Source organism: Mytilus trossulus, chromosome 4 (assembly GCF_036588685.1).
Source record: "Mytilus trossulus isolate FHL-02 chromosome 4, PNRI_Mtr1.1.1.hap1, whole genome shotgun sequence".
NCBI lineage: Eukaryota > Metazoa > Mollusca > Bivalvia > Mytilida > Mytilidae > Mytilus > Mytilus trossulus.
In genome coordinates, this window is record NC_086376.1 from 76,322,866 (window position 1) to 76,344,284 (window position 21,419).

Here is a 21,419-nt window from a genome sequence, read left to right on the forward strand (position 1 = left end):
AAGACAACAGACAATGGAATAGAACATCCATGTTCTCTTGTCTTCTCTCCAACAGGACAGCTCTATATAGGATGTACGAAATATGGACACAGTACTGCCAAGGAAGCCAAACTATATAAAGTAAACATATCTGGATGCTGAAGTAATCCATAAACAATATTGGACAAATCATATACATTGTATGTCAACTTGTGGTTTACTCAACTCAGTGATATATGAGAGAGAGAAAAAACATAAAATCACAAGGCTCTAATTATCTGAATTTCATTTATATCTTGAAAAACCTTTTCAAGTTATTTGTCAAACAACTGATCAGTCAAAACTTGAATTACTTCTAAAACACAATCATCTTTAAGTCTATAATGCATTTAATTTTATGCAAAGTGTATGTATAACCAGTGCAGAGTTGGGGACAACATCAAAAGTTCAATGAAGGATAAAATACTTAATTCACATAGTTTTTTTAGTGAGCCCCCCACCCCCTTCTAAACTTAATTTGGGAAAAAAATTGACCCACATGGATATATGTAAAAATCAATGTCGGATAACCAAATCATGCAGCAGTTCAACCCCCCACCCCCAACTATTTGAATTAAGTTTTTTTATCTTACATTGATCTTTTGATGTCGTCCCTTATGTTAATACAAAAAGATAATATTCCCTTGAGATATCCTTTGTCTAATGTATCAAAATATTAACATCACATTTGTAAGTCAGTCAGAATCCTTTTCATTAATTTATGTATATTGTAGATTTTTTTTTAGGCAGTTTAAGCTGCCTCATGCGAGGACCCTAAATTTGTGTTTACCCAATAAATGCTGGAGTACTTGCCATTGTTATTATCTAGCTGGTGAAAAATTCATGGCAACAAATTATAGACCAATTTCTGTACTTCCTGTTTTATCAAAACTTTTAGAAAAGCATGTTTCAAAACATTTGTTTGACTATCTAAAAAGATTAGATCTTTTACACCCAGCACAGTTTGGGTTTCGACAAGAACACTCTTGCCAAACTGTCCTTATCAATATCATAGATAAATGGATACAGGATATGAATGATGGTGATATCAACTTAGCAGTCCTGTTGGATTTTAAGAAAGCTTTTGATGTAGTAGATGTTACCACTGTCCATTCATGACCTGAATCCTTACAAAATATGTATTTTCAAGATACTTTAAATACAGTCTTTTAAAGTTGGAATACTGGGCTACTTTTTTCCTATTTTTAAACTTTTACTGTTTGTGTTTTGTTGTTTTCACTCTTTAAATTTGGTGGTTGTAACTTATAACAGTTCCATGTTTCTGAAGTTTACTATCAAACATTTTGTTAGATTTCCCCAACCTATCAATAACATCAGCAACAATATAGTTCAGACCTATCTAGAAAAGATTGTTAAGAATTTAGTATGTACCCAACTTCATATTTTTAACATATGTTATCCTGGAATCATCAGAGCCATGTATATTTTTACTTTTAGTTTCTTGTGTATAATTAAGAGTTTAATATGACGTCCATTATCACAGTACTAGTATACATATTTTTTAAGGGGCCAGCTGAAGGATGCCTACGGTTGGGGGAGTTTCTCGCTACATTGAAGACGGTTTTGTCTGCTCTATGGTTGGGTTGCTGTTGCTTTGACACATTCCCCATTTCCTTTCTCAATTTTATAATATTGTAGAGTACGAAGACTAGGGTACATGTATTTTAATGTGACGTGTTATAGACATGCAAGTCTAGTACATAGACTTGTAAGATATTTTGATGTATGTTTTAAAATGGTATTAATAAAGCATACTGTTTAATATTCTGTATTTTTCATGAAAGTTATTATGTACGAAACAGTAACTGTGTGAAATAGCTTGTATTATACTTCTTGTAATGCTTGTAGTCTGGAACATAGGATAATTGGAACCAAATAAGTTTTGATTGACATTTAATAAGAATATTAAGAACATTTACAATGTTACGAGTTTTCTAGAAATATTGAATTACTGTCATTTCTATATTTGATAAACAAATTGAAGTTCATGTTATAATTTACCAGTTCATAATAATAATCCACTGAATAATCCAACTGTATGTCTTGTATTTTTGTGAAGATCCAATTGTAGAAACTGTAGTAAATCGTAGTAAATTCCACGCACCTGTGCTAGAATTTTATGAATGAAATGTATTGACATGCGCAGTAGAACCCATGTGTCACTTGGGACGATTGTTCAATAAAAACACTATTTTCACGTATTGGCAACTGTTTTCACATACTCCTGGTAATTCCTTTTAGTATTTGTAGTCAACGTCTTCAATGTTTTGTTGATGTTAATGTTCATTTTCTTTGATATTTCACATTTTGATCCGCTGGTGACACTCAAACTTTTCGCAGTGTTGTTTACGTATTGTGACTTCCGGTGGCGCTGTATATATTGTTGTATTTTTGTTACCATAGAAATTTGTTTAGTACCATGCATAAAATGTTTATTATATAAAGCGTACTTAAATTGTATTTTATTGTGATTTTTGTAATTTATTATAGAATTTCAATATTTAGTTGGACAGCAAGCACGCGATCCAACAATCCAACAGTGACTAAATTTCGACGCTTGGACGTCAGTTCTGCTAAAACTTTTGGTTCTTACAGTTGGTATTTTTATTTGCTCTTTATTTTATTTTAGTCAAAATGGTTAATTTTTCTTGGAAACTTTATTTTTTTAAAGGTAAATTTGTAAAGGAAAATAGTAAAGTTAGCGTTTTCAAAGTTTAAAGGAATATTTCATTTTAGCCGACTCTTTAAAGCTTTAATTATTTCTAGTTTATATTTTGTTCAAGTTAGGATTATTGAAATTGTTCATTGAAGTTCATGTTTACTGTTAACGTTTGTATTTTTGTAATAAATAGAATTTAATAGGAAAGTAGGCAGTTAAGGGATAATTTCCTAAAGGTCTGGAAATTATGATAAACAAAACAGTTTATTTAAGGTTATAAACTGTAGTTAATTGTTAGTTTTTATTCAGGAAAGGTTCTGAATATAACTAATAATAAACATTTTTTTATGTAACTGATGAGGTATCACTTACAAAAATGTCAGAAAGAGGTCTTCTGACTAAATTCACTTGAAGTAAGGATTTTCTCTTAGGTAATTTATTTTGTTAGTAAGATAGCAGAACTCAGCCTTTTTATGTATTTTTCTGAATATTATCTCTTGAGTGTAGAGATAAGTTAATAAATATCTCTTGAGTGTAGAGATAAATAAGAATATATCTCTTGAGTTTAGAGATAAATTACTAGATGTATTATACTGAATAGAATCTTGTCATATCTTGAATATAACTGAAAATATATGATTCTTGAAATGAATAAAATATAGAAAACTTGTATATGTGACTTTTAGTAACTGCCTATACTGACCAGCTCATATCTTGTCATACTGACTTTGTTATCTACAAACTACTCATAATATTTGAATAAAAACTCTTGGGTCGAAGCATTTCAAGCCCCTGCCCGCTACAATATGAATGTTTAATTCAAATTTTAGGATTATAACTTACAATTGGTGACCCAAATGTTAGGATTATAGCTTACAATTGGTGACCCAAATGTTAGGATCATAACTTACAATTGGTGACCCAAATGCTAGGATTATAACTAACAATTGGTGACTTACAATTGGTGATCCAAATGTTAGGATTAAAACTTACAATTGGTGATCCAAATGTTAGCATTATAACTTAAAATTGGTGACCCAAATGTTAGGATTATAACTTACAATTAGTGACCCAAATGTTAGGATTATAACTTACAATTGGTGACCCAAATGTTAGGATTATAACTTACAATAGGTGACCCAAATGTTCGGATTATAACTTACAATTGGTGATCCAAATGGAACAAAACCTGAAGCATAAAAAAATAAAGACAAATTTTAATTTAACAAAATAAACATGATATCTGACATAATTTAAAATTAAATCAAATCTATAATATTCAATACAGTGTATGTAATTAAAGGCCTTTTTTTCTTTTCTTTTTTTTTTTACATCAAATCAGAAGAAAAATCCCAAAATATTGTGAAGCTATTGAAAATTCAGAAATTAATGCACGTTTTTATTATTGCGATTTTGTCATTTTAGAGCAAAATGTGATTTGAATTTTTGCGATATTTAGAAAAATCATGTTTATAATTCATATAAAAAATTCCAAAATCAACTTTCAATAATCATGATAATTGCAATTATAACCCAGTCACATTTAATTGCAATAATAAAAACATTGCAATAATTTCTGAGTTAATAGTATCAATTAACATTTCTCAAATGTTGGTACCAGTATAACTGAAACTGGATGTTTTGATTTCTTTAATATACAAATTCCTTACAGTGACCTTAGTTTCTAACATCTAGATCATTATACTCTAATAGATAGTTATCTCTAGGCTATTATACCTACATAATTTAATGGATGCTTAAATGTATCTGTTATACCCCGTACAGTCCAGATACAATCTACCAACATAACTTAAAAGAGGGACGAAAGATACCAAAGGGACAGTCAAACTAGTAAATCTAAAACAAACTGACAACGCCATGGCTAAAAATGAAAAAGACAAACAGAAAAAACAATAGTACACTTGACACAACATAGAAAACTAAAGAATAAACAACACGAACCCCACCAAAAACTAGGGGTGATCTCAGGTGCTCCAGAAGGGTAAGCAGATCCTGCTCCACATGCGGCACCCGTCGTGTTGCTTATGTGATTACAAATCTGGTAAATAGTCTAATTCGGTAGGTCAAATTCATGAAAGGGAAGGGGATTGTAGTTACGACGTAAGGAACATATCCGATATCTTTTGTGAAACGGTTATTCCATAACGGTCAACCAACTTGTGATGGCTTCCGTAAAATTTACAAAGGGATGATTTCAACTTCACCATTTGGAACTCTTGGTACTGTGAACTTATGTAATAATATACAGAAACCATTCAATTTTGTCACTGATTTCTTATCTTTTTGTTTGTTTGTGTTTGTCCATTGATGCCCTCTAGACATCTTTTGACTATGTTGTTTGGATGCTGTCTCAATGAAGTTTTCCCTCATCTCCCTTTTTACACAGTTTAATCATTATGCATTCAGGAAGAGAGTCCCTCCTTTGCAAGGTTATAACAACTGATGAGTTCTTTTTTTATAACAATGTTTCAATAAACACAAATATACAAATGACAATGCCAATAACAAAATTTTATATATGCTTAGTTTTAGGCAAAGCTATATCCATTATAACTGTCAACATCTAAAGTTTTAAAACTATATTTACCTGCCATTCTAAATGGTGCATATATTTTTTCTCCTGTGTCTGGATGAAAGAATGACTGAAACAGATAACGATTATATTACTGAAAATTATCACAAATGTATAAAGGGAAATATGGATAAACAAGCATTATGTGAGTACTGCATGGCAATTCATAGTCAGCTAGTCCACTACCAGTTAAAAATTCTTTTTATTGGAACAAAATTTGAATTTGAGCTATAGATTGTAATGGTGTAAACTATATATAACAAATATTAAGTTAATATCATCAAGCAAATTGGAACTGTAACTTGTCATGACAAGAGTGCACACACTGAAATGTCTCGCCTTCTTTACTAATCCTTGATACTATCTTGATAAACCTAAATATAAAGCTTTATTATAACTGTCACATCAACTCAACATTAACCAAGAAAATGAAACATTGATCAATGAACCATGAAAATGAGGTCAAGATCAGATGAACCATGCAAGGCAGACATGTACAGCCAACAATTCTTCAATACAACAAATATAGTTGACTTATTGCTTATAAATAAAGAAAAACAGACCAAAACACAAACACTTAAAACTTAGCAATGGACCGTGAAACTGAGGTAAAGGTCAAATAAAACCTGCGTAACCAACATATAGATCATAAAATAATTCCATACACTAAATATAGTTGAACTAACGCATAAAGTATTACAAAAATAGACCAAAACTAAAAAATTTAACTTTGACCACTGAACCATGAAAATGAGGTCAAGGTCAGATGACACCTGTCAGCTAGGCATGTACACCTTACAATCATTCCATACACTAGTTATAGTAGACCTATTGCATATAGTATAAGAAAAACAGACCAAAACACAAAAACTTAACTATAACCACTGAACCATGAAAATGAGGTCAAGGTCAGATGTCACCTGCCAGTTGGACATGTCCACCTTACAGTCCTTCCATACACCAATATACAAGACCTATTGCTTATAGTATCTGAGATATGGACTTGACCACGAAAACTTAATCTTGTTCACTGATCCATGAAATGAGGTCGAGGTCAAGTGAAAATGGTCTGACAGGCATGAGGACCTTGCAAAGGTACGCACATACCAAATATAGTTATCCAATTACTTATAATAAGAGAGAATTTAACATTACAAAAAATTTAAACTTTTTTTTCAAGTAGTCACTGAACCATGAAAATGAGGTCAAGGACATTGGACAGTTGACTGACAAAAAGTTCGTAACATGAGGCATCTATATACAAAGTATGAAGCATCCAGGTCTTCTACCTTCTAAAATATTAAGCTTTTACGAAGTGAGCTAACAACACCACGGCCGCCGCTGCCGGATCACTATCCCTATGTCGAGCTTTCTGCAACAAAAGTTGCAGGCTTTACAATAAAACTATTTACATATACAGCTCGTAACAGAGAAGTGATCGAATTGATGTTTCTTTACCGTCAAAATTAGCTACGTTATCGACAAACTTAATTGAATAGTCAACCGAACTATATGTACTTTCAGGGCATACGATACAGTTACCTAAATCAAATACAGAATTATACAAATCAAGTTTTTCTTTTAGTGGTCCAAAAGTGTGGAATTCATTGTCCAGTGAAATTAAAAAATCAAAAAGTATATCTGCATTTAAAAACTCTTACAAGTCATTTTATTTTGAAAAGTGTTAAATTTTAAGTTAAGCCACAATGTATACCATATAGGTGTTGTTGACTTTCTATACGTCTATTATTTACATGTGTGTAATAGTAGATTAATTATGTTTTATTTATATTGTTAACATTGTATGTACACGGCTGGTAATCTACACACGCAGAACATTTGGTTCTGCAATGAAAACCGTGAGAGGATTTTTCGGTTGTGCTTGAGTGGAGCAATTGTCACCGCTTCAAAGGGTATAGACATTTCTAAATCGCAATTTTCTTATTCGACTGATCAAAATATTGAAAATGGGAGAATGCTATGCTGTGGTGAATACTTTAACGAAGAGATACATGTATCATTTACTGTTGTACGTGGAGTTGAACTCCTACAAAATCAGTTGCCGCACGAGAATTTGCCGAAAAAAGTGACATTTAGATTTTGAAATGGTTCTATTAACAGACCTACAAGTTCAAATTTACTTTAAATTCGGTCAATGGGTATGAATGTCGTTTTGGGCGGCGTGTATGCTGTCCGGTGTTGATCGACATCTTAATAAATCTAAAAACTTCATATTTTCATTTTGTCATGCGTGAGTGGATCGGTTCTGATTGAGGACATCGTGAATGCGTGAGGGGACTTGGAATTATATCTTTATATATAAGCTATCAGTCGTTGAAAGTTGCCTTGATATGTTTAGATTGTTTATGAAAAAACAATTTTAAGGAGTAGGTCCGGTAAGGAACGATTTTGGCCTCAAATTTCAGGTTTATCTTTTGAAAGATTATGACCGCTTTTTAAACACTTAAGTGTCTATTTCATTTGATTCAATTAGTTAATGTGAAAGATTTTAACTGATTTAGTCATAAGAAACGATCCCATTTAAGCTCAAATATGAAAAACTACCAAATAGTCCGAAAAATGTGAAAAATGAAATTGGCTGCATCCGTGTTCATCCACAACCTTTATATATGTTATGTATTATCATCAAATACAACTTACATTTCAATATTAAGGATAAAGACGAATGCGGCCACTTTCGTTTTACACGGAAACCGTCAAAAATTTAACTAAAATTGAGGAGATTTCAGTAATTTAGCATGACTTAATGGTGCTACTACCCGATATATGTGCATTTTATTGTCAAAAACAGCCCATATTCAAGTAGCAGAAGCATTTCCAATAAATAACTATAAGTTTACATTTTAACAATTTTGTAAAACTGCTATATTTTGGGGCCAAAAAGAAGTCTTACTGGACCTACTCCTTTGTGTGCATTAATTAAAATTATGAGATAGAATTTTGAAATAACAATAACTCACCAAGTTTTCTTTATATGAATAAAAGTCTAACCAATAAATTTCAAATATATGTCTCCAAATTCGTGGATTTGGGCAAATAATCGGTATAGTTTACTACCACAATTTGATATTAATTAATGTTGTAATTTTCATTGTTATATCAGTATTGCAAATCTAATCCTGAATTTCGTCTATCCTATTTTTGGAATATTGTTTAAGAAATTCATGTCACTTTGTGCGTTGATGGTATGGCTAACTCGGATGTGATGGTTTAGGTTGTTTTATGCATCCGTTTTTATTGTGTAGTTAGTCAACACTTCGATTTTATCATGTATATCTATTATATAGTCATTTTATCAAACTTCACTGGTTGCAAAATTATGAATTATTCGAAATAACAAAGATGTTCTTATTTCAGGCAGAAACCCTACCCGTATTAGGCACAACTTTTTGGAACTTTTGTTCCTCAATGTACTTGTCTTGGCTTTTGAACTTTTTTCATCTGAGCGTCACTGGTAAGCCTTGTGTGGACGAAAGACGCGTCTGACGTATAAGTTTTTTTTTAACCTGTTACCCTTTGTTAGCTGTAATTGGCGTGTTTCTCTTTCCTATATGTTCTCTCATTTATTTGAATTGTAGTCCTGTCATGTAATGTTGTCTTTAAATGATATATTTACCAATGCCGTACAAGCGGGAGGTTTGGCATGCTACAAAACCGGGTTCCTCCCACCATTTTTCTTAAAATGTCCTGTGCCAAGTGTGTGTGTTAAAGTTTAATGTTAACTTGTGTTTCTGTTGTGTCGTAGTTTTCCTCTTATATTTGATGTCTTTTCCTCAGTTTTAGTTTGTAGTCCGAATTTGTTTTACTCAATCAATTTATGAATTTCGAACAGCGGTTTACTACTGTTGCCTTTATTTGAGATATATTTGCAATTTATTGGTTAAACTGTTTATTCATAAACAGAAAACTTTGTGATGTATTGTATGAATCAAAATATTCAAACAAATATCAAAATTTTTGTTTAAGCAATCCATTTTTTTTAAAATACGCAATAAAAGGGGAGTTAACTCTTTTCGTAAAAAATATATACTGGGCTGATGGGCTGATATGAAATTTTTCAACTTTTATTTGTAGCTAGAAACAAATCGTTGACATATTTTTTCCTTTTATTGTTCGTAAAACATATCTTCCCAACATGTATTTCAAAATTCTATTTCATTAATTTTGTATGCACACCAATGTGTTTTTTTATGAACAATCTGACCACATTTAGGCAACTTATAAAGACTCATAGTTTGGAAATAATATTATGATTTCACGTCCCCTCACGCATTTACGATGTCCTCAATCAGAACCGATCCACTCACGCAATACATAATAAAAATATGAGGTTTTTAGATTTATTAAGATGTCGATCAACACCGGACAGCGTACACGCCGCCCAAAACGACATTCATACCCATTGACCGAATTAAAAGTAAATTTGAACTTGTAGGTCTGTTAATAGAACCATTTCAAAATCTAAATGTCACTTTTTTCGGCAAATTCTCGTGCGGCAACTGATTTTGTAGGAGTTCAACTCCACGTACAACAGTAAATGATACATGTATCTCTTCGTTAAAGTATTCACCACAGCATAGCATTCTCCGATTTTCATTATTTTGATCAGTCGAATAAGAAAATTGCGATTTAGAAATGTCTATACCCTTTGAAGCGGTGACAATTGCTCCTCTCACGATTTTCATTGCAGAACCAAATGTTCTGCGTATGTAGATTACCAGCCGTGATGTATATATAGAGAGCCTTATTGAAAATTGGTTTAATCCAAATAAGTTACTCTCTTTAAATAAAGCTATTATTATTATTATTATTATTATTACAGGGAAGGTAATGGCGTTGCTAAAGTAATTTGTTATTTTCGCGACGTCAAACTGTGACATATTGGGAAAAGATGCATTTTTCGACTAATTTTTATCATTCAAACTGATTTAATTTGAAAACGAGTTCATGGACCCCTATTTTTCAAAATGGCATTTTGTTTGATTTTGCAGGAAGATTATGTGACCCAAATTTCATAAAACTGTAAATAGAGGATTTTTTTTAATTTTGCTAAACATGCAGTAAAAAATTACGTTTTTTCCTCAATTCATGAACATTTGATAAATGTGAGTTATTTCTGAATAAAAAATTGCATTTATTAGGATATTTATAAAATACAGAAATTACCGATTATTTAACAAAAACAATTTGTGTTTAACTTTTATAACAAAAAAGTTATGTCTTTCTTTTGAAAAAGAAATTACGGCCACAAATCTGAATTTTGAGCAAATTTACAAAATTTCGACCTCATTTTACTAAAAAAGTAGCACATGAAGGTATATTTTTTATTACATATTTGATTTAATAAGGTTGAAAATAGCCTTTAAGCAAATTTTCATGAACTTATAAATACAGGTTCAAAACTGTATGGTATGCCCTTAACGTTAAAAAGATTGACAATGCTGACAAACTTTCATGTGACGATAATCAAGTTTATACCGATAATATTGAAAATAATTCTAATAAAATGAAACAAAATATGTCCACGCACCATTTCGATTGGGGGGAAAAGTAGTCATTTCTTCAAAGTCAGAACAGAAAAAAAAAAGATTTATGGAAGGACGTCTTGATAGTATTATTTTCTTTACAATTTTACCAAAAACAAAAAGAAATATACTGGTAAACAATTAAAAAAGTGTTTGATAGGGTTGAAGTCCTTTATTTTTTTGGACTACAATGGGTACCGTATGTGTGATGGATTTGAATTCAATCAATAACTTTAAAATGTTTCCTCATATGTATACACAAGAGGGAGGACTGGTATTTGTACTTCTGTTAGAATATGTCTTCGTCCGTTTCAAATGCCAAACTTTTTTCTAGTACAGTTTAAACGGGAAAATTTTGTTGAGAATTTTTTTTAATATGACAAAATAACAAGCAAAACCGTTCAAGTCTTGCAATAGTACACACAGAGAATATTTTTATTTAGTAAAAATCAGTAAAAAAAAGTTTCTCCAAAATATACCATGGCCAGGACCTGACAGTTTTTAGCAGTGTACAAATGAAAATCGTCCGGAAAACTGCGCTTGCTGTCATTTTGAGGGATTATGCAACATTTCACCTATTACCCATAAACAACATAGGTTCTCAATTACTAAAAAAGTTCTAAAAGATAATTTCAAATCAGAGTAAAAATATTAACTTCCTTATGTACAGTCGAATTTGTCTATAGGTTACTAAAAGCTGGTTCTTAAAACGTTAGTATCAGGGAAAACATTTTTCTTTGACTTTAAAACATGTAGGGGAAACAGATTTCCTAACCATTCACATATAATATTCCGTATTTCTGATTTTTTGTTCGATAACGTAAATTTTACGACTTTTTTTATGACTACGTGAACTTGTGCCATTTATTTTTGCTGGTCTTTAAGAAGATAATTTACAATTGTGCAGTGAACGAAGGCACTTATACATAACTTTATAATTCTGTTTGGAAACAAAAATAAATTCCCAATATATAAATTTACATGTATGAATGTATATGTCGTGTACATGATTGGATTTTGTAGATATAACTACAGCACAGAAAAGTATCATGGATCTCGAGACTTTTATATTCAAGGTTTTGAATTCTACCCTTGTTGAAAACCTGTGGAGACCTTTTCAGTTCCTTAAAACATCAATTATTTTTTGGTAAATTGAGTGCCGTCTCCCTGAACATACTAACACTTCAGTCATATCTTTTCATTTTCATATTTCTTCCCTGTTTGTCTCTGTTGTCTTGATTGTTGGAACGATAAGTGGTATCTAACAATATTTACGAAAACTTTCTGAGAATTATGAATATTTCTTCTCTGACAGATATGGATCATTACCAATGATAAAATGAAATGCCGTACATCACATCTTATAGAGGTTTAAATTTCACCGAAATAACTTAAGATATAGAGCAATTTTGTCTTCAACATTTCAAATGTTAAAGGGTACATTTGTATTTTTTACTTCGATTTGAAGGAAATTTATTTCAGTTTTTTCTGTGACAAAGTACAAGCATGTCGGTATTGCAACAATGAATGATTGACATAATGCCGGGGACATAATAAACAGATAGGTATGAAAAAAAAGATATGGGATATTCTGTATCAGACGAAAGAAAAACTATTACAGTGTTGAATCCCATAAATAATTTCGGAGATCCTGTATTTGATCCTTTACCGTTAAAACGAAAATGCCAATTCAATGAAAGCGGTCGATTATAAAAAATGTTTTACTGTGATACAAAAAACTTCGACTTAAACAATGAAACTTACACGTTGGACATGAAATATTTTGTTGATGAAGAAAAATTGAATTATATCACTTCTGAAATAAGTTTGTCGATAACGTAACTTATTCTGACGGTAAAGAAACGTGAATTCTATCACTACTCTGTTACGGGCTGTACTTACAATTATAAAAGCATTATATCTTCAAGGATGACAAAAAAGTGCAGAAAACTGATTATTTTAATGAATTTTCTAATTCAAAGGGCCATAACTCTGCACAAATTATCACACCGGAACAAACTTTGAATTTGATCTGTAACTTGTCATGATTAAAATATACCAAACATCAAATCAATATCTTCAAGCATGAAGACAACAAGAATGTGTACACGGATGCCCTATCCGCACTATCATTTTCTTTGTTCAGTGAACCGTGAAAATGGGATAAAATTTCTAATTTGGCATTAAAATTATAAAGACCATATCATAAGGAAAATGTTTACTAAGATTCAAGTTGATTGGACTTCAACTTACCTCGACCAAAAACTTTAACCTAAAGCGTGTCAGACAGACGAATAGACGAACAGACGAACAAACAAATGGACAGAAGCACAGACCAGAAAACATCTGGCTCATAAATGGGGCAATAAAAACGGAAAACGGTTTTGCCGGACTGACTGATGGACAGACAGAGGATGGAGTCAAAATCTAAAGTCTTCAAAAATCAATTTTTAACAGTGATACTTGTATATAAATTTACATATCTGTATAACAAAAATCCCATATCCTCCCCCAAAAGAAGAGTAAACACATCGTATATATCCTATATTCATACAAGAAAAAACAGTTTATACTGTAAAAGTGTTATTAACCAGCTAATGTTTCATGCAAATTTCATATAGGGATAGGTCGACCCACTACTTCTATTGCACAAATATATCATGCTTTGAAGACGTGATTTATTTACTGATTTGAATTCAGGGTTCTAACTGTAGAAAGATCATATAAATCAATGTTTAAAAATCAATGCAGTACTGAAAACAATATTTTTTTTTAAATAAAAAAAGATAAGTGTGTTACCAGATGACAAACATATTGTACTCCATTTTATCTTACATTTTTAATTCGCTGCCACTGCCACAACTGCTCATCTGAATATTTAGGAGCTGTTCCATTTTTATAATCTTCTAAAAATTCTACAGCACATTCTACCTTCTCCTGAAAACAGTACATGTAAACAGTATTACTAATCATTATAATTACCACTAGACTAATATAATGTCAGAAACTATTGTATGTGGTCAAAAATGGATAATTTAATGTGACATTAATTGAAATGCAGCAGACAAACATTCTATTGAAATCAAAAATTGAAGTTTTATTTTTTTCAAATCTTACCTTGAGGAAGTTTTACAGTAAAAAAAAAAAAGCAAAATGTATTCAATTTACAGTAGCATGTAGTTTTTGCTTCTAAAAAAAAATCAAAATTTATTCAATTTACAGTAGCATGTAGTTTTTGCTTTTAAAAATTAATAAAAATTATCTCATTAATATACAATATACATATATACAATATGTTTTGATAGAAATATTTAATTCTTAGAAGTAATTTACATGATATGCTTGCATAAACTCATTTTAAAGGATTAGAAAAGGACGGTACCTATAGCATGTACAGTTGTTAATGTCTGTGTCATTTTGGTCTCTTGTGGACAGTTGTCTAATTGGCTATCATACCACATCTTCTTTGTTATATTGAAAGCAAATTTGCTATGCAATAGGAAAAATATGTTCTTAGCTAAGTCTTACATTTGGAGTCAGCAAAAGCTTTGGGTCTGTTGTATCTAATATGTGAGTCAAGCGACCAAGGTATGTACTCTGAAATATAAAAAGATACTTCATCAACATTAATATGCTTGGGAGACTGAGCTGTTACATCGATCCTTGTAGTCTGATATGAAACTTAATGGAATATAAACATATTATGTAGATTATATCCTGTATATGACAATGAATGATATAATTGTCAGCTAGACTACCATCTAAAACTAGAGGCTCTAAAGAGCCTGTGTCGCTCACCTTGGTCTATGTGCATATTAAACAAAGGACACAAATAGATTCATGACAAAATTGTATTTTGGTGATGGTGATGTGTTTGAAGTTCTTACTTTACTGAATGATTTTGCTTCTTACAATTATATCTATCATGAACTTTGCCCATTAGTAACAGAGAACTATATTTGGTAAAAATTTACATAAATTTACCAAATTAATGAAAATTGTTAAAAATTGACTATAAAGGGCAATAACTCCTTAAGGGGTCAATTGACCATTTAGGTCATGTTGACTTATTTGTAGATCTTACTTTGCTGAACATTATTGCTGTTTACAGTTTATCGCTATCTATAATAGTATTCAAGATAACCAAAAACGGCAAAATTTCTTTAAAAATTACCAATTGGAGGGCAGCAACCCAACAACCAGTTGTCCAATTCATCTGAAAATTCAGGGCAGATAGATATTGACTTGATTAACAATTTAACTTCTTGTCAGATTTGCTCTAGATGCTTTGGTTTCATAGTTATAAGCAAAAAACTGCATTTTACCCCTATGTTCTATTTTTAGCCGTGGCGGCCATCTTGGTTGGTTGACTGGGTCACGCCACACATTTTTTAAACTAGATACCCCAATGATGATTGTGGCCAAGTTTGGTTTGATTTGGCCCAGTAGTTTCAGAGGAGAAGATTTTTGTAAAAGTTAACGACGACGGACGACGACGAACGATGGACGCCAAGTGATGAGAAAAGCTCACTTGGCCCTTCGGGCCAGGTGAGCTAAAAAAGGAAGGATTAAAAGGAGAACAACAGTTAACTGTTCACATAGGTATAATTAGATAGCCGTCATCAAATAATAAAACTTACAGTGAATTAAAATACATTTCCATTAAGTATAACCACTGCAATTACCAAAACAAAGTGTTGATGACCTAATATTTTAAAGCTTTTAACATGATTAACATAAGTTTTATCCATTTGTTTTTATAAATGGTATACATGTAGCTCTTACTTATTAATTTTTGATTTATTGATGTTACATGTCACAGCAGACCAGTGTAGTATGAATGATGCATTTACAGAAATGCTGTTTATAATACATGTAGTTCAAATTAAAATTCAAACAGAAAGTCATTCAGACTATGAAGGCCATACATTGACCTATAATCATGATAATGGTTTACTTTTATAAATTGTTATTTGAATTGAGAGTTGTCTCATTGGCATTCATACCACATCTTCCTACATGTATATCTATTAATTCAACAATCATGCATGTAACAATAATATTTTAATGCAATCTGTTTGAAATGATCATTTTCATTGGATGTCATGGACGCTTACAAATATTTTGAAGGGTTTACTTAGATTCCACATTCTACCAGTCAGTGACTAGGAAAGCCATCATTTAAAATTTGGATTTTTTCGTACCTGTACAATGTACAAACATATGCAATTTCTCAAAACATTAACAAACAAGTCACATTTTGTCCCTATATATATCTTCTTTTTGTCTACAAGGTCAATACTAAAACCATTCTGACAGAAGTGTTCAGAAAAGTATAAATACATTAATTATGTTTGACATCATATTCTTATTGCTTCACATTGTTTAGATGTCAGTTTTTTCAGACATTTTAATTTATGAATTTTTCACACAAAATATTTACTTAATTGGAGTTATATATACATGTACATGTATTAAATATAGATTCTTACATTGATACCAGTGGATTATCGGATTTATCCAATCGAGATAGTTAAATTATCAATTTTAAAGTTCGAGCCGCCTCGGCGAGTACTTTAAAATTTATAATTTAACTATCGAGATTGGATAAATCCGATAATCCACGAGTAACTATGTAAGAATCTGTTTCTCTAATGATTAAAAAGACATTTTCTTTTTTTGTTTACCGAAAATCCCCTTCGAGTGCCTTTCACATTGCACGAAGTTGTCAATTTCATTAACACCTGTTATCATATTTTGGTTCATCCAGTCAGCAAAAAAGGTCATGACCCTTAAAATCATCCAATGATCTTCTGAGATCACCAGCAACCACACGTTGATTAATTTTTTTTATACAATGGGTTCGAAAAGGGATAAATTTCCATAGAATTAGAGAAACAAAGATAAATGCTTGGCCTTCATAAAACATGTAAAACTTGATTTGACTGTTGCAAATATCTGTTTTGCACTTTACCTACATGTAGCTATGTTTAGGAAAACCAAGTTCAAAATGCAAAACACTTATATAATTAGCTCCTAACTTCAACAAGCACTCAACCTGCATGACCCGGTACATGATCCTTAGATTTGTAAATAATATAATAAAAGAATATTATTCATGTTATACATGTACATAAATCAAACAAGTTTTGTTGCCAGTGAAAATTATTGTTTGACTTATCAAATGGTTTTTGTTTAAATATGATAATAAACACTGTGAACTTTGACAATCATGTTTGATAGATCTATAAATAGCTTTTAATAAACTTGACCTGAAATTTATATGTATCCAGATGTGGTTTCAAACCTACACTAATAAGGGTGACAATACTTGCTAACAAACATTACACAACAGTAAATTATGCAACATTCATCTTATAACTCAAAATGTTAAACTTGAAATAAAATCCACAAGTGCAAAATATAAATTTTAGATGACCATGATGACTTAATCAGGGGATATGGACTTAGTCTTTCACATTGACCTATGTGCCCATGATCAGAACTGATGTCTTTGTGTGACTCTGATATGAAGGGTCAGTACCTACCAAATATTTTTATTACACTCACTTTTACCTAGGACTATAAGTATGTCCAGTACTACAGGAGTATGTATGTATGTACTGGTAAATGCCTCCGATATCCGAAGAACCCCTCGAAAGCTGCGAGGGTACAGTGGCATCCATGTACACTCCCTAACGGGATTAATGGAGATGTGTCACTAACGTATATTTATACGACAATTATTTTTACAAGGACAATCAATCCCCACCCAATTCAACACACAGGGAGTGCTAGGACACCGGGAAGTCTGTTATTGTGGTGGAGGAAGCCGAAGTACTCGGAGAGAACCACCGGGCCACTCGGTGGAAACAGACAAACCAGAGAGATATCAGAAGATTGATCTCCAGGTCAAAGTAGGGACACTTTGACCAACCGAGGCCCCCAACGTACCCATTCTAGTTTAAACTCCGGTCTGGGTACCAGAGATGTGTGTGAGAGGGTGAAAATTACCCTTCTAATGTACTGATATTTTTAGCACCCCGAGTGAGAATCGAACTCGGGACCTTCAGCACTGTAGCCATCGGTCTTAACCACTAGACCACGAACTCACATAAAAGTACTCTACTTCTCTAGTCTATATATTTTTTTACATAATTGAAGCAAACCTGATCAAACCGAGGTTTTCCAAGCTCGAATGGTGGATATGGAACTTTGGATCTAGACAGAGTGCCTGGTGCAACTTCGTAAGTCTGTGTAATAGTCGAGGTATTCTGTCCCATGTTCAATAATTCAACCTTCACAGTCACGTTCACAATTTTTCAGCTCGCATTGGTTGGTGGCGGAAATACACAAAAGATTATAATTCATTAAAAGACGGACTTGTTTCCGGATTTTGAAAATATAGAGTTATTTCTCTTTGGTCATGATATCTATGAATCTATGACCAAAAAAAAACGAAACGATTTTTTATTTTTATTTTCACCTGTATTTTGATGACGATTTATATATTTTACATATATATAGACATTTTACCTTAAATGGGTGCAGGAATTTTATTTCGAACAAGTGTTCTTCAACATGACAGAGCTGCAGTCTATGACAGTGCTCAACTGTCTGTGATAAATGAAGCTGAGTAGGAAAACTCATAACTCGGCGCCAACTTTTCAATATGACCATGGGGGTTTTACGTGCAAGTTGGCTTTCATACTCCAGAAAAACCTTCAAGGAGGCCTTCAAATGTATTTTTATGTTGGTTTTTTTTTTTTTGCTTCTTCATACTTTTAAAAGCCTAAAGCCATTGTAAGATTAACTGTTTTGTTATAATTGTGGACAGAATTGTTCTTTTAAAATTTCCATGTGGGAGCTTTCATGGGGGAAATCATCCGCAAATAGTTACAGTGGGCAGGTATGAAAACTAGTATAGGATCAGCCATGATTGAAAGTACAACCTGATTTTGTCAATTAGATCTGAACTTTAATCCCTCTTCACTGTTACACAAGGTAAATGCAAAAAAGGTTGTGAACAGAAATGTTTTATTTTGATATATATAAAACGATAGATTTACGCTGCAATACTGAAAAAATATTAAAAAAAAAAAAGTGTCTCGTTTTCCATTGGTTAGGCTAATAATAAAAACTAGTATAATATATGAGTAGCGTAGGCAGGTAGGTGATTGGAGTTATCTTGAAGTGAAAGATCAGGTGAACACATTTGTGTCTCACTCATCTTCGCTAGCCAAGAATTACAATACAGTCCTCTTCTCCCCTGATCGCAACCCTTGGCTAAAATGCCGATTCTTTTTAAATTCATATTGCCTCAAATCTTAATTCATTTCTTCTTAGATTTGCTACATTTTAATTTTTATAATTTACATCTGTATAGTAATAAGTAAGAGTTACGATCGTCGTTGATAAAAATAAATACAAGTTACGATCATCATCGTGATTTTTTGTATCTCGATTTTCATTCTTCTTGTTGCTTTTCCATCCGGTCCGAAAAAATGTTTCAATTGCAATGCTTGTAAAGATTTTTCTTAGCTGTTTAAGTGGAGAAATCAGCCTTATAAAATTTCCCTATATTTGTGTCCGCCATATATGGATGATCGTAACTGCAGTTACGATCATCACGTTGACACCGGTGATAATTTAATTCTAAATTTTATTTTAAACCGTAGAAAACCGTGAAAAAACGTTAAATTAAGATGATCGTAACTGTCTGTTCCAACGAAGCATTTTCTGATAAATTAGGACACATTAAGCTGTCTAGTATGCGAAAACATGTACGTTATCAGCTGATATTGTGATAATAATGAAGAACGATCACTGAGGGGAGGGTAACGTCATATTGGTAAGTGTACAAATGGTTATGAATTCGCGAGATTTCGTATTTATTTCGTATCTAGTTCAATATTAGAATGCATTGGAGATTACAACTTTATATTGATTTCATATGTTTTATATAAATAAGGTATAGGACATTTCATATTATAAATGACAAGTTTGTTAAGAGTGAAGATTTTTTTCATTTTTTCCCTACACTTTATATGGACAGTAGTACCTTTCGAGGATCTGTTAATTTTGGGGAATTCAGACTTTATAGTTTCTTTTATTAACAGATTTACGATTTTTAAAGGAGAGGTTGAAAAAAATAAAATACTTAGAAGTATAATCATATCTGTTGAATGAAAAAAACAACAACAATGAAATCGTCAATGAAGGGAGCTATTTGATTTTTATTTAAGGGAGGGGTTAGGATGAATAATTTTGTCCTGTATATTATATGTTGTAATCTATCCTGCGTAATTATATTTACTCTATTCGGTCCTGCTTTTATTGCATCCTGCCTTTTTGTTTGGTCAAGATGTTCATCCGTCAATTTTTTACTCAAATCTCCTGTGCTGCCTTTTCGGCCTTTTATCCCCCCCTATAAAAATCAAATGGTAGATCCCTTATTGATATGTTTGGCTTAAAACAACTTCTTCGATTATCTTCAATAATACATGTCATATACCGTAGAAATGTAAGGATTTGTAGCTTGAAAAATTCAATGTGAACGTGTATTCCATCTATTTCAACTTGTCATTCTTTACATAAATAGCCAACCCATGGTAAATATAGGCAACAATTGTCCAGTTGCGTATCCAGAGATTTTCATTAAAGGATGGAGACTGGCTGCCTAAGAGTAGGCCCGCTACAGTCATGCTTAACTGATTCCCTATACAATCGACCAAATTTTCCCCACAAAAAGGTGATGCGAGCAACTTGACCCTCCTTCTAAGTCCGCATCTGTAGTCTAGCAATGTTTAATAGTCATAGTTTAATTAAGAAAAAACAAGGCCAGGCAACAATTTAAAACCAATAAAAGGTCATCAAAATAATGTAACTTCATACCTTCCTTTGCTTTATTCAGTGAAAGGTTTGGTCTGTATCAGGAGAATGATTATATATCAACTTCATATCAAAGTAAATCCATTTTGAATGTTAATTGAAGTACTCATAAGAGAATAACATTGTGGACACTTGCATGTAAGTTGACACCGGTGAATTATAAGAAATGGCTTTAATATTTTTTCTGTCTATTCGAAATAACATAAAATATGTGGTGCACACTGTTGAATAACCAGCTTCGCGCGTTATTCAGTGTGCACCAATTTTTTTTATGTTGTTTCGAATAGACAGAAAAAATATTACAGTCATTCCTTAAATAACATAAAAATGTGGTGCACACTGAATAACGCGCGTAACATTTTTTTATCATGTTAATTCCATTTTAAACCGTAGAAAACCATGAAAAACATTTAATACGTCACGATCACATGACTAAATTATGCCTATGGGCTGACAACAAAATAACGTCAGTCAATCAGAAGACGTGTTACATCCAAAATTAAATTATTATGATGTAACTTGAAAAAAGTAAAATGACAAAAATACCGATCTCCGAAGAATACTCAAAAAGGAAATTCCTTAATCAATGGCAAAACAAAAAGCTCAAACACATCAAACGAATTGATAGCAACTGTCATATTCTCCCAATTAATATTAGATTGTTTTTTTTTATTTACAATGTAAGATAGCA

The 21,419-nt window shown here is 31.9% G+C and overlaps 1 protein-coding gene across 1 annotated transcript in view; it reads right to left on the reverse strand.

Annotated features, from left to right (window-relative positions):
- Positions 1-18,201, reverse strand: part of LOC134715988 (sideroflexin-5-like) — a 39,973-nt gene extending 21,772 nt beyond the window's left edge. The window contains exons 1-5 of the mRNA XM_063578619.1: positions 18,007-18,201; positions 14,366-14,434; positions 13,673-13,774; positions 5,307-5,361; positions 3,862-3,887 (exon numbers count right to left, since the gene is read on the reverse strand). Coding sequence (XP_063434689.1) covers positions 3,862-3,887; positions 5,307-5,361; positions 13,673-13,774; positions 14,366-14,434; positions 18,007-18,120 — 366 coding nt within the window. The 5' untranslated portion in view covers positions 18,121-18,201. The remainder of the gene's footprint in view (positions 1-3,861; positions 3,888-5,306; positions 5,362-13,672; positions 13,775-14,365; positions 14,435-18,006) is intronic.
- Positions 18,202-21,419: the final 3,218 nt, after the last annotated feature.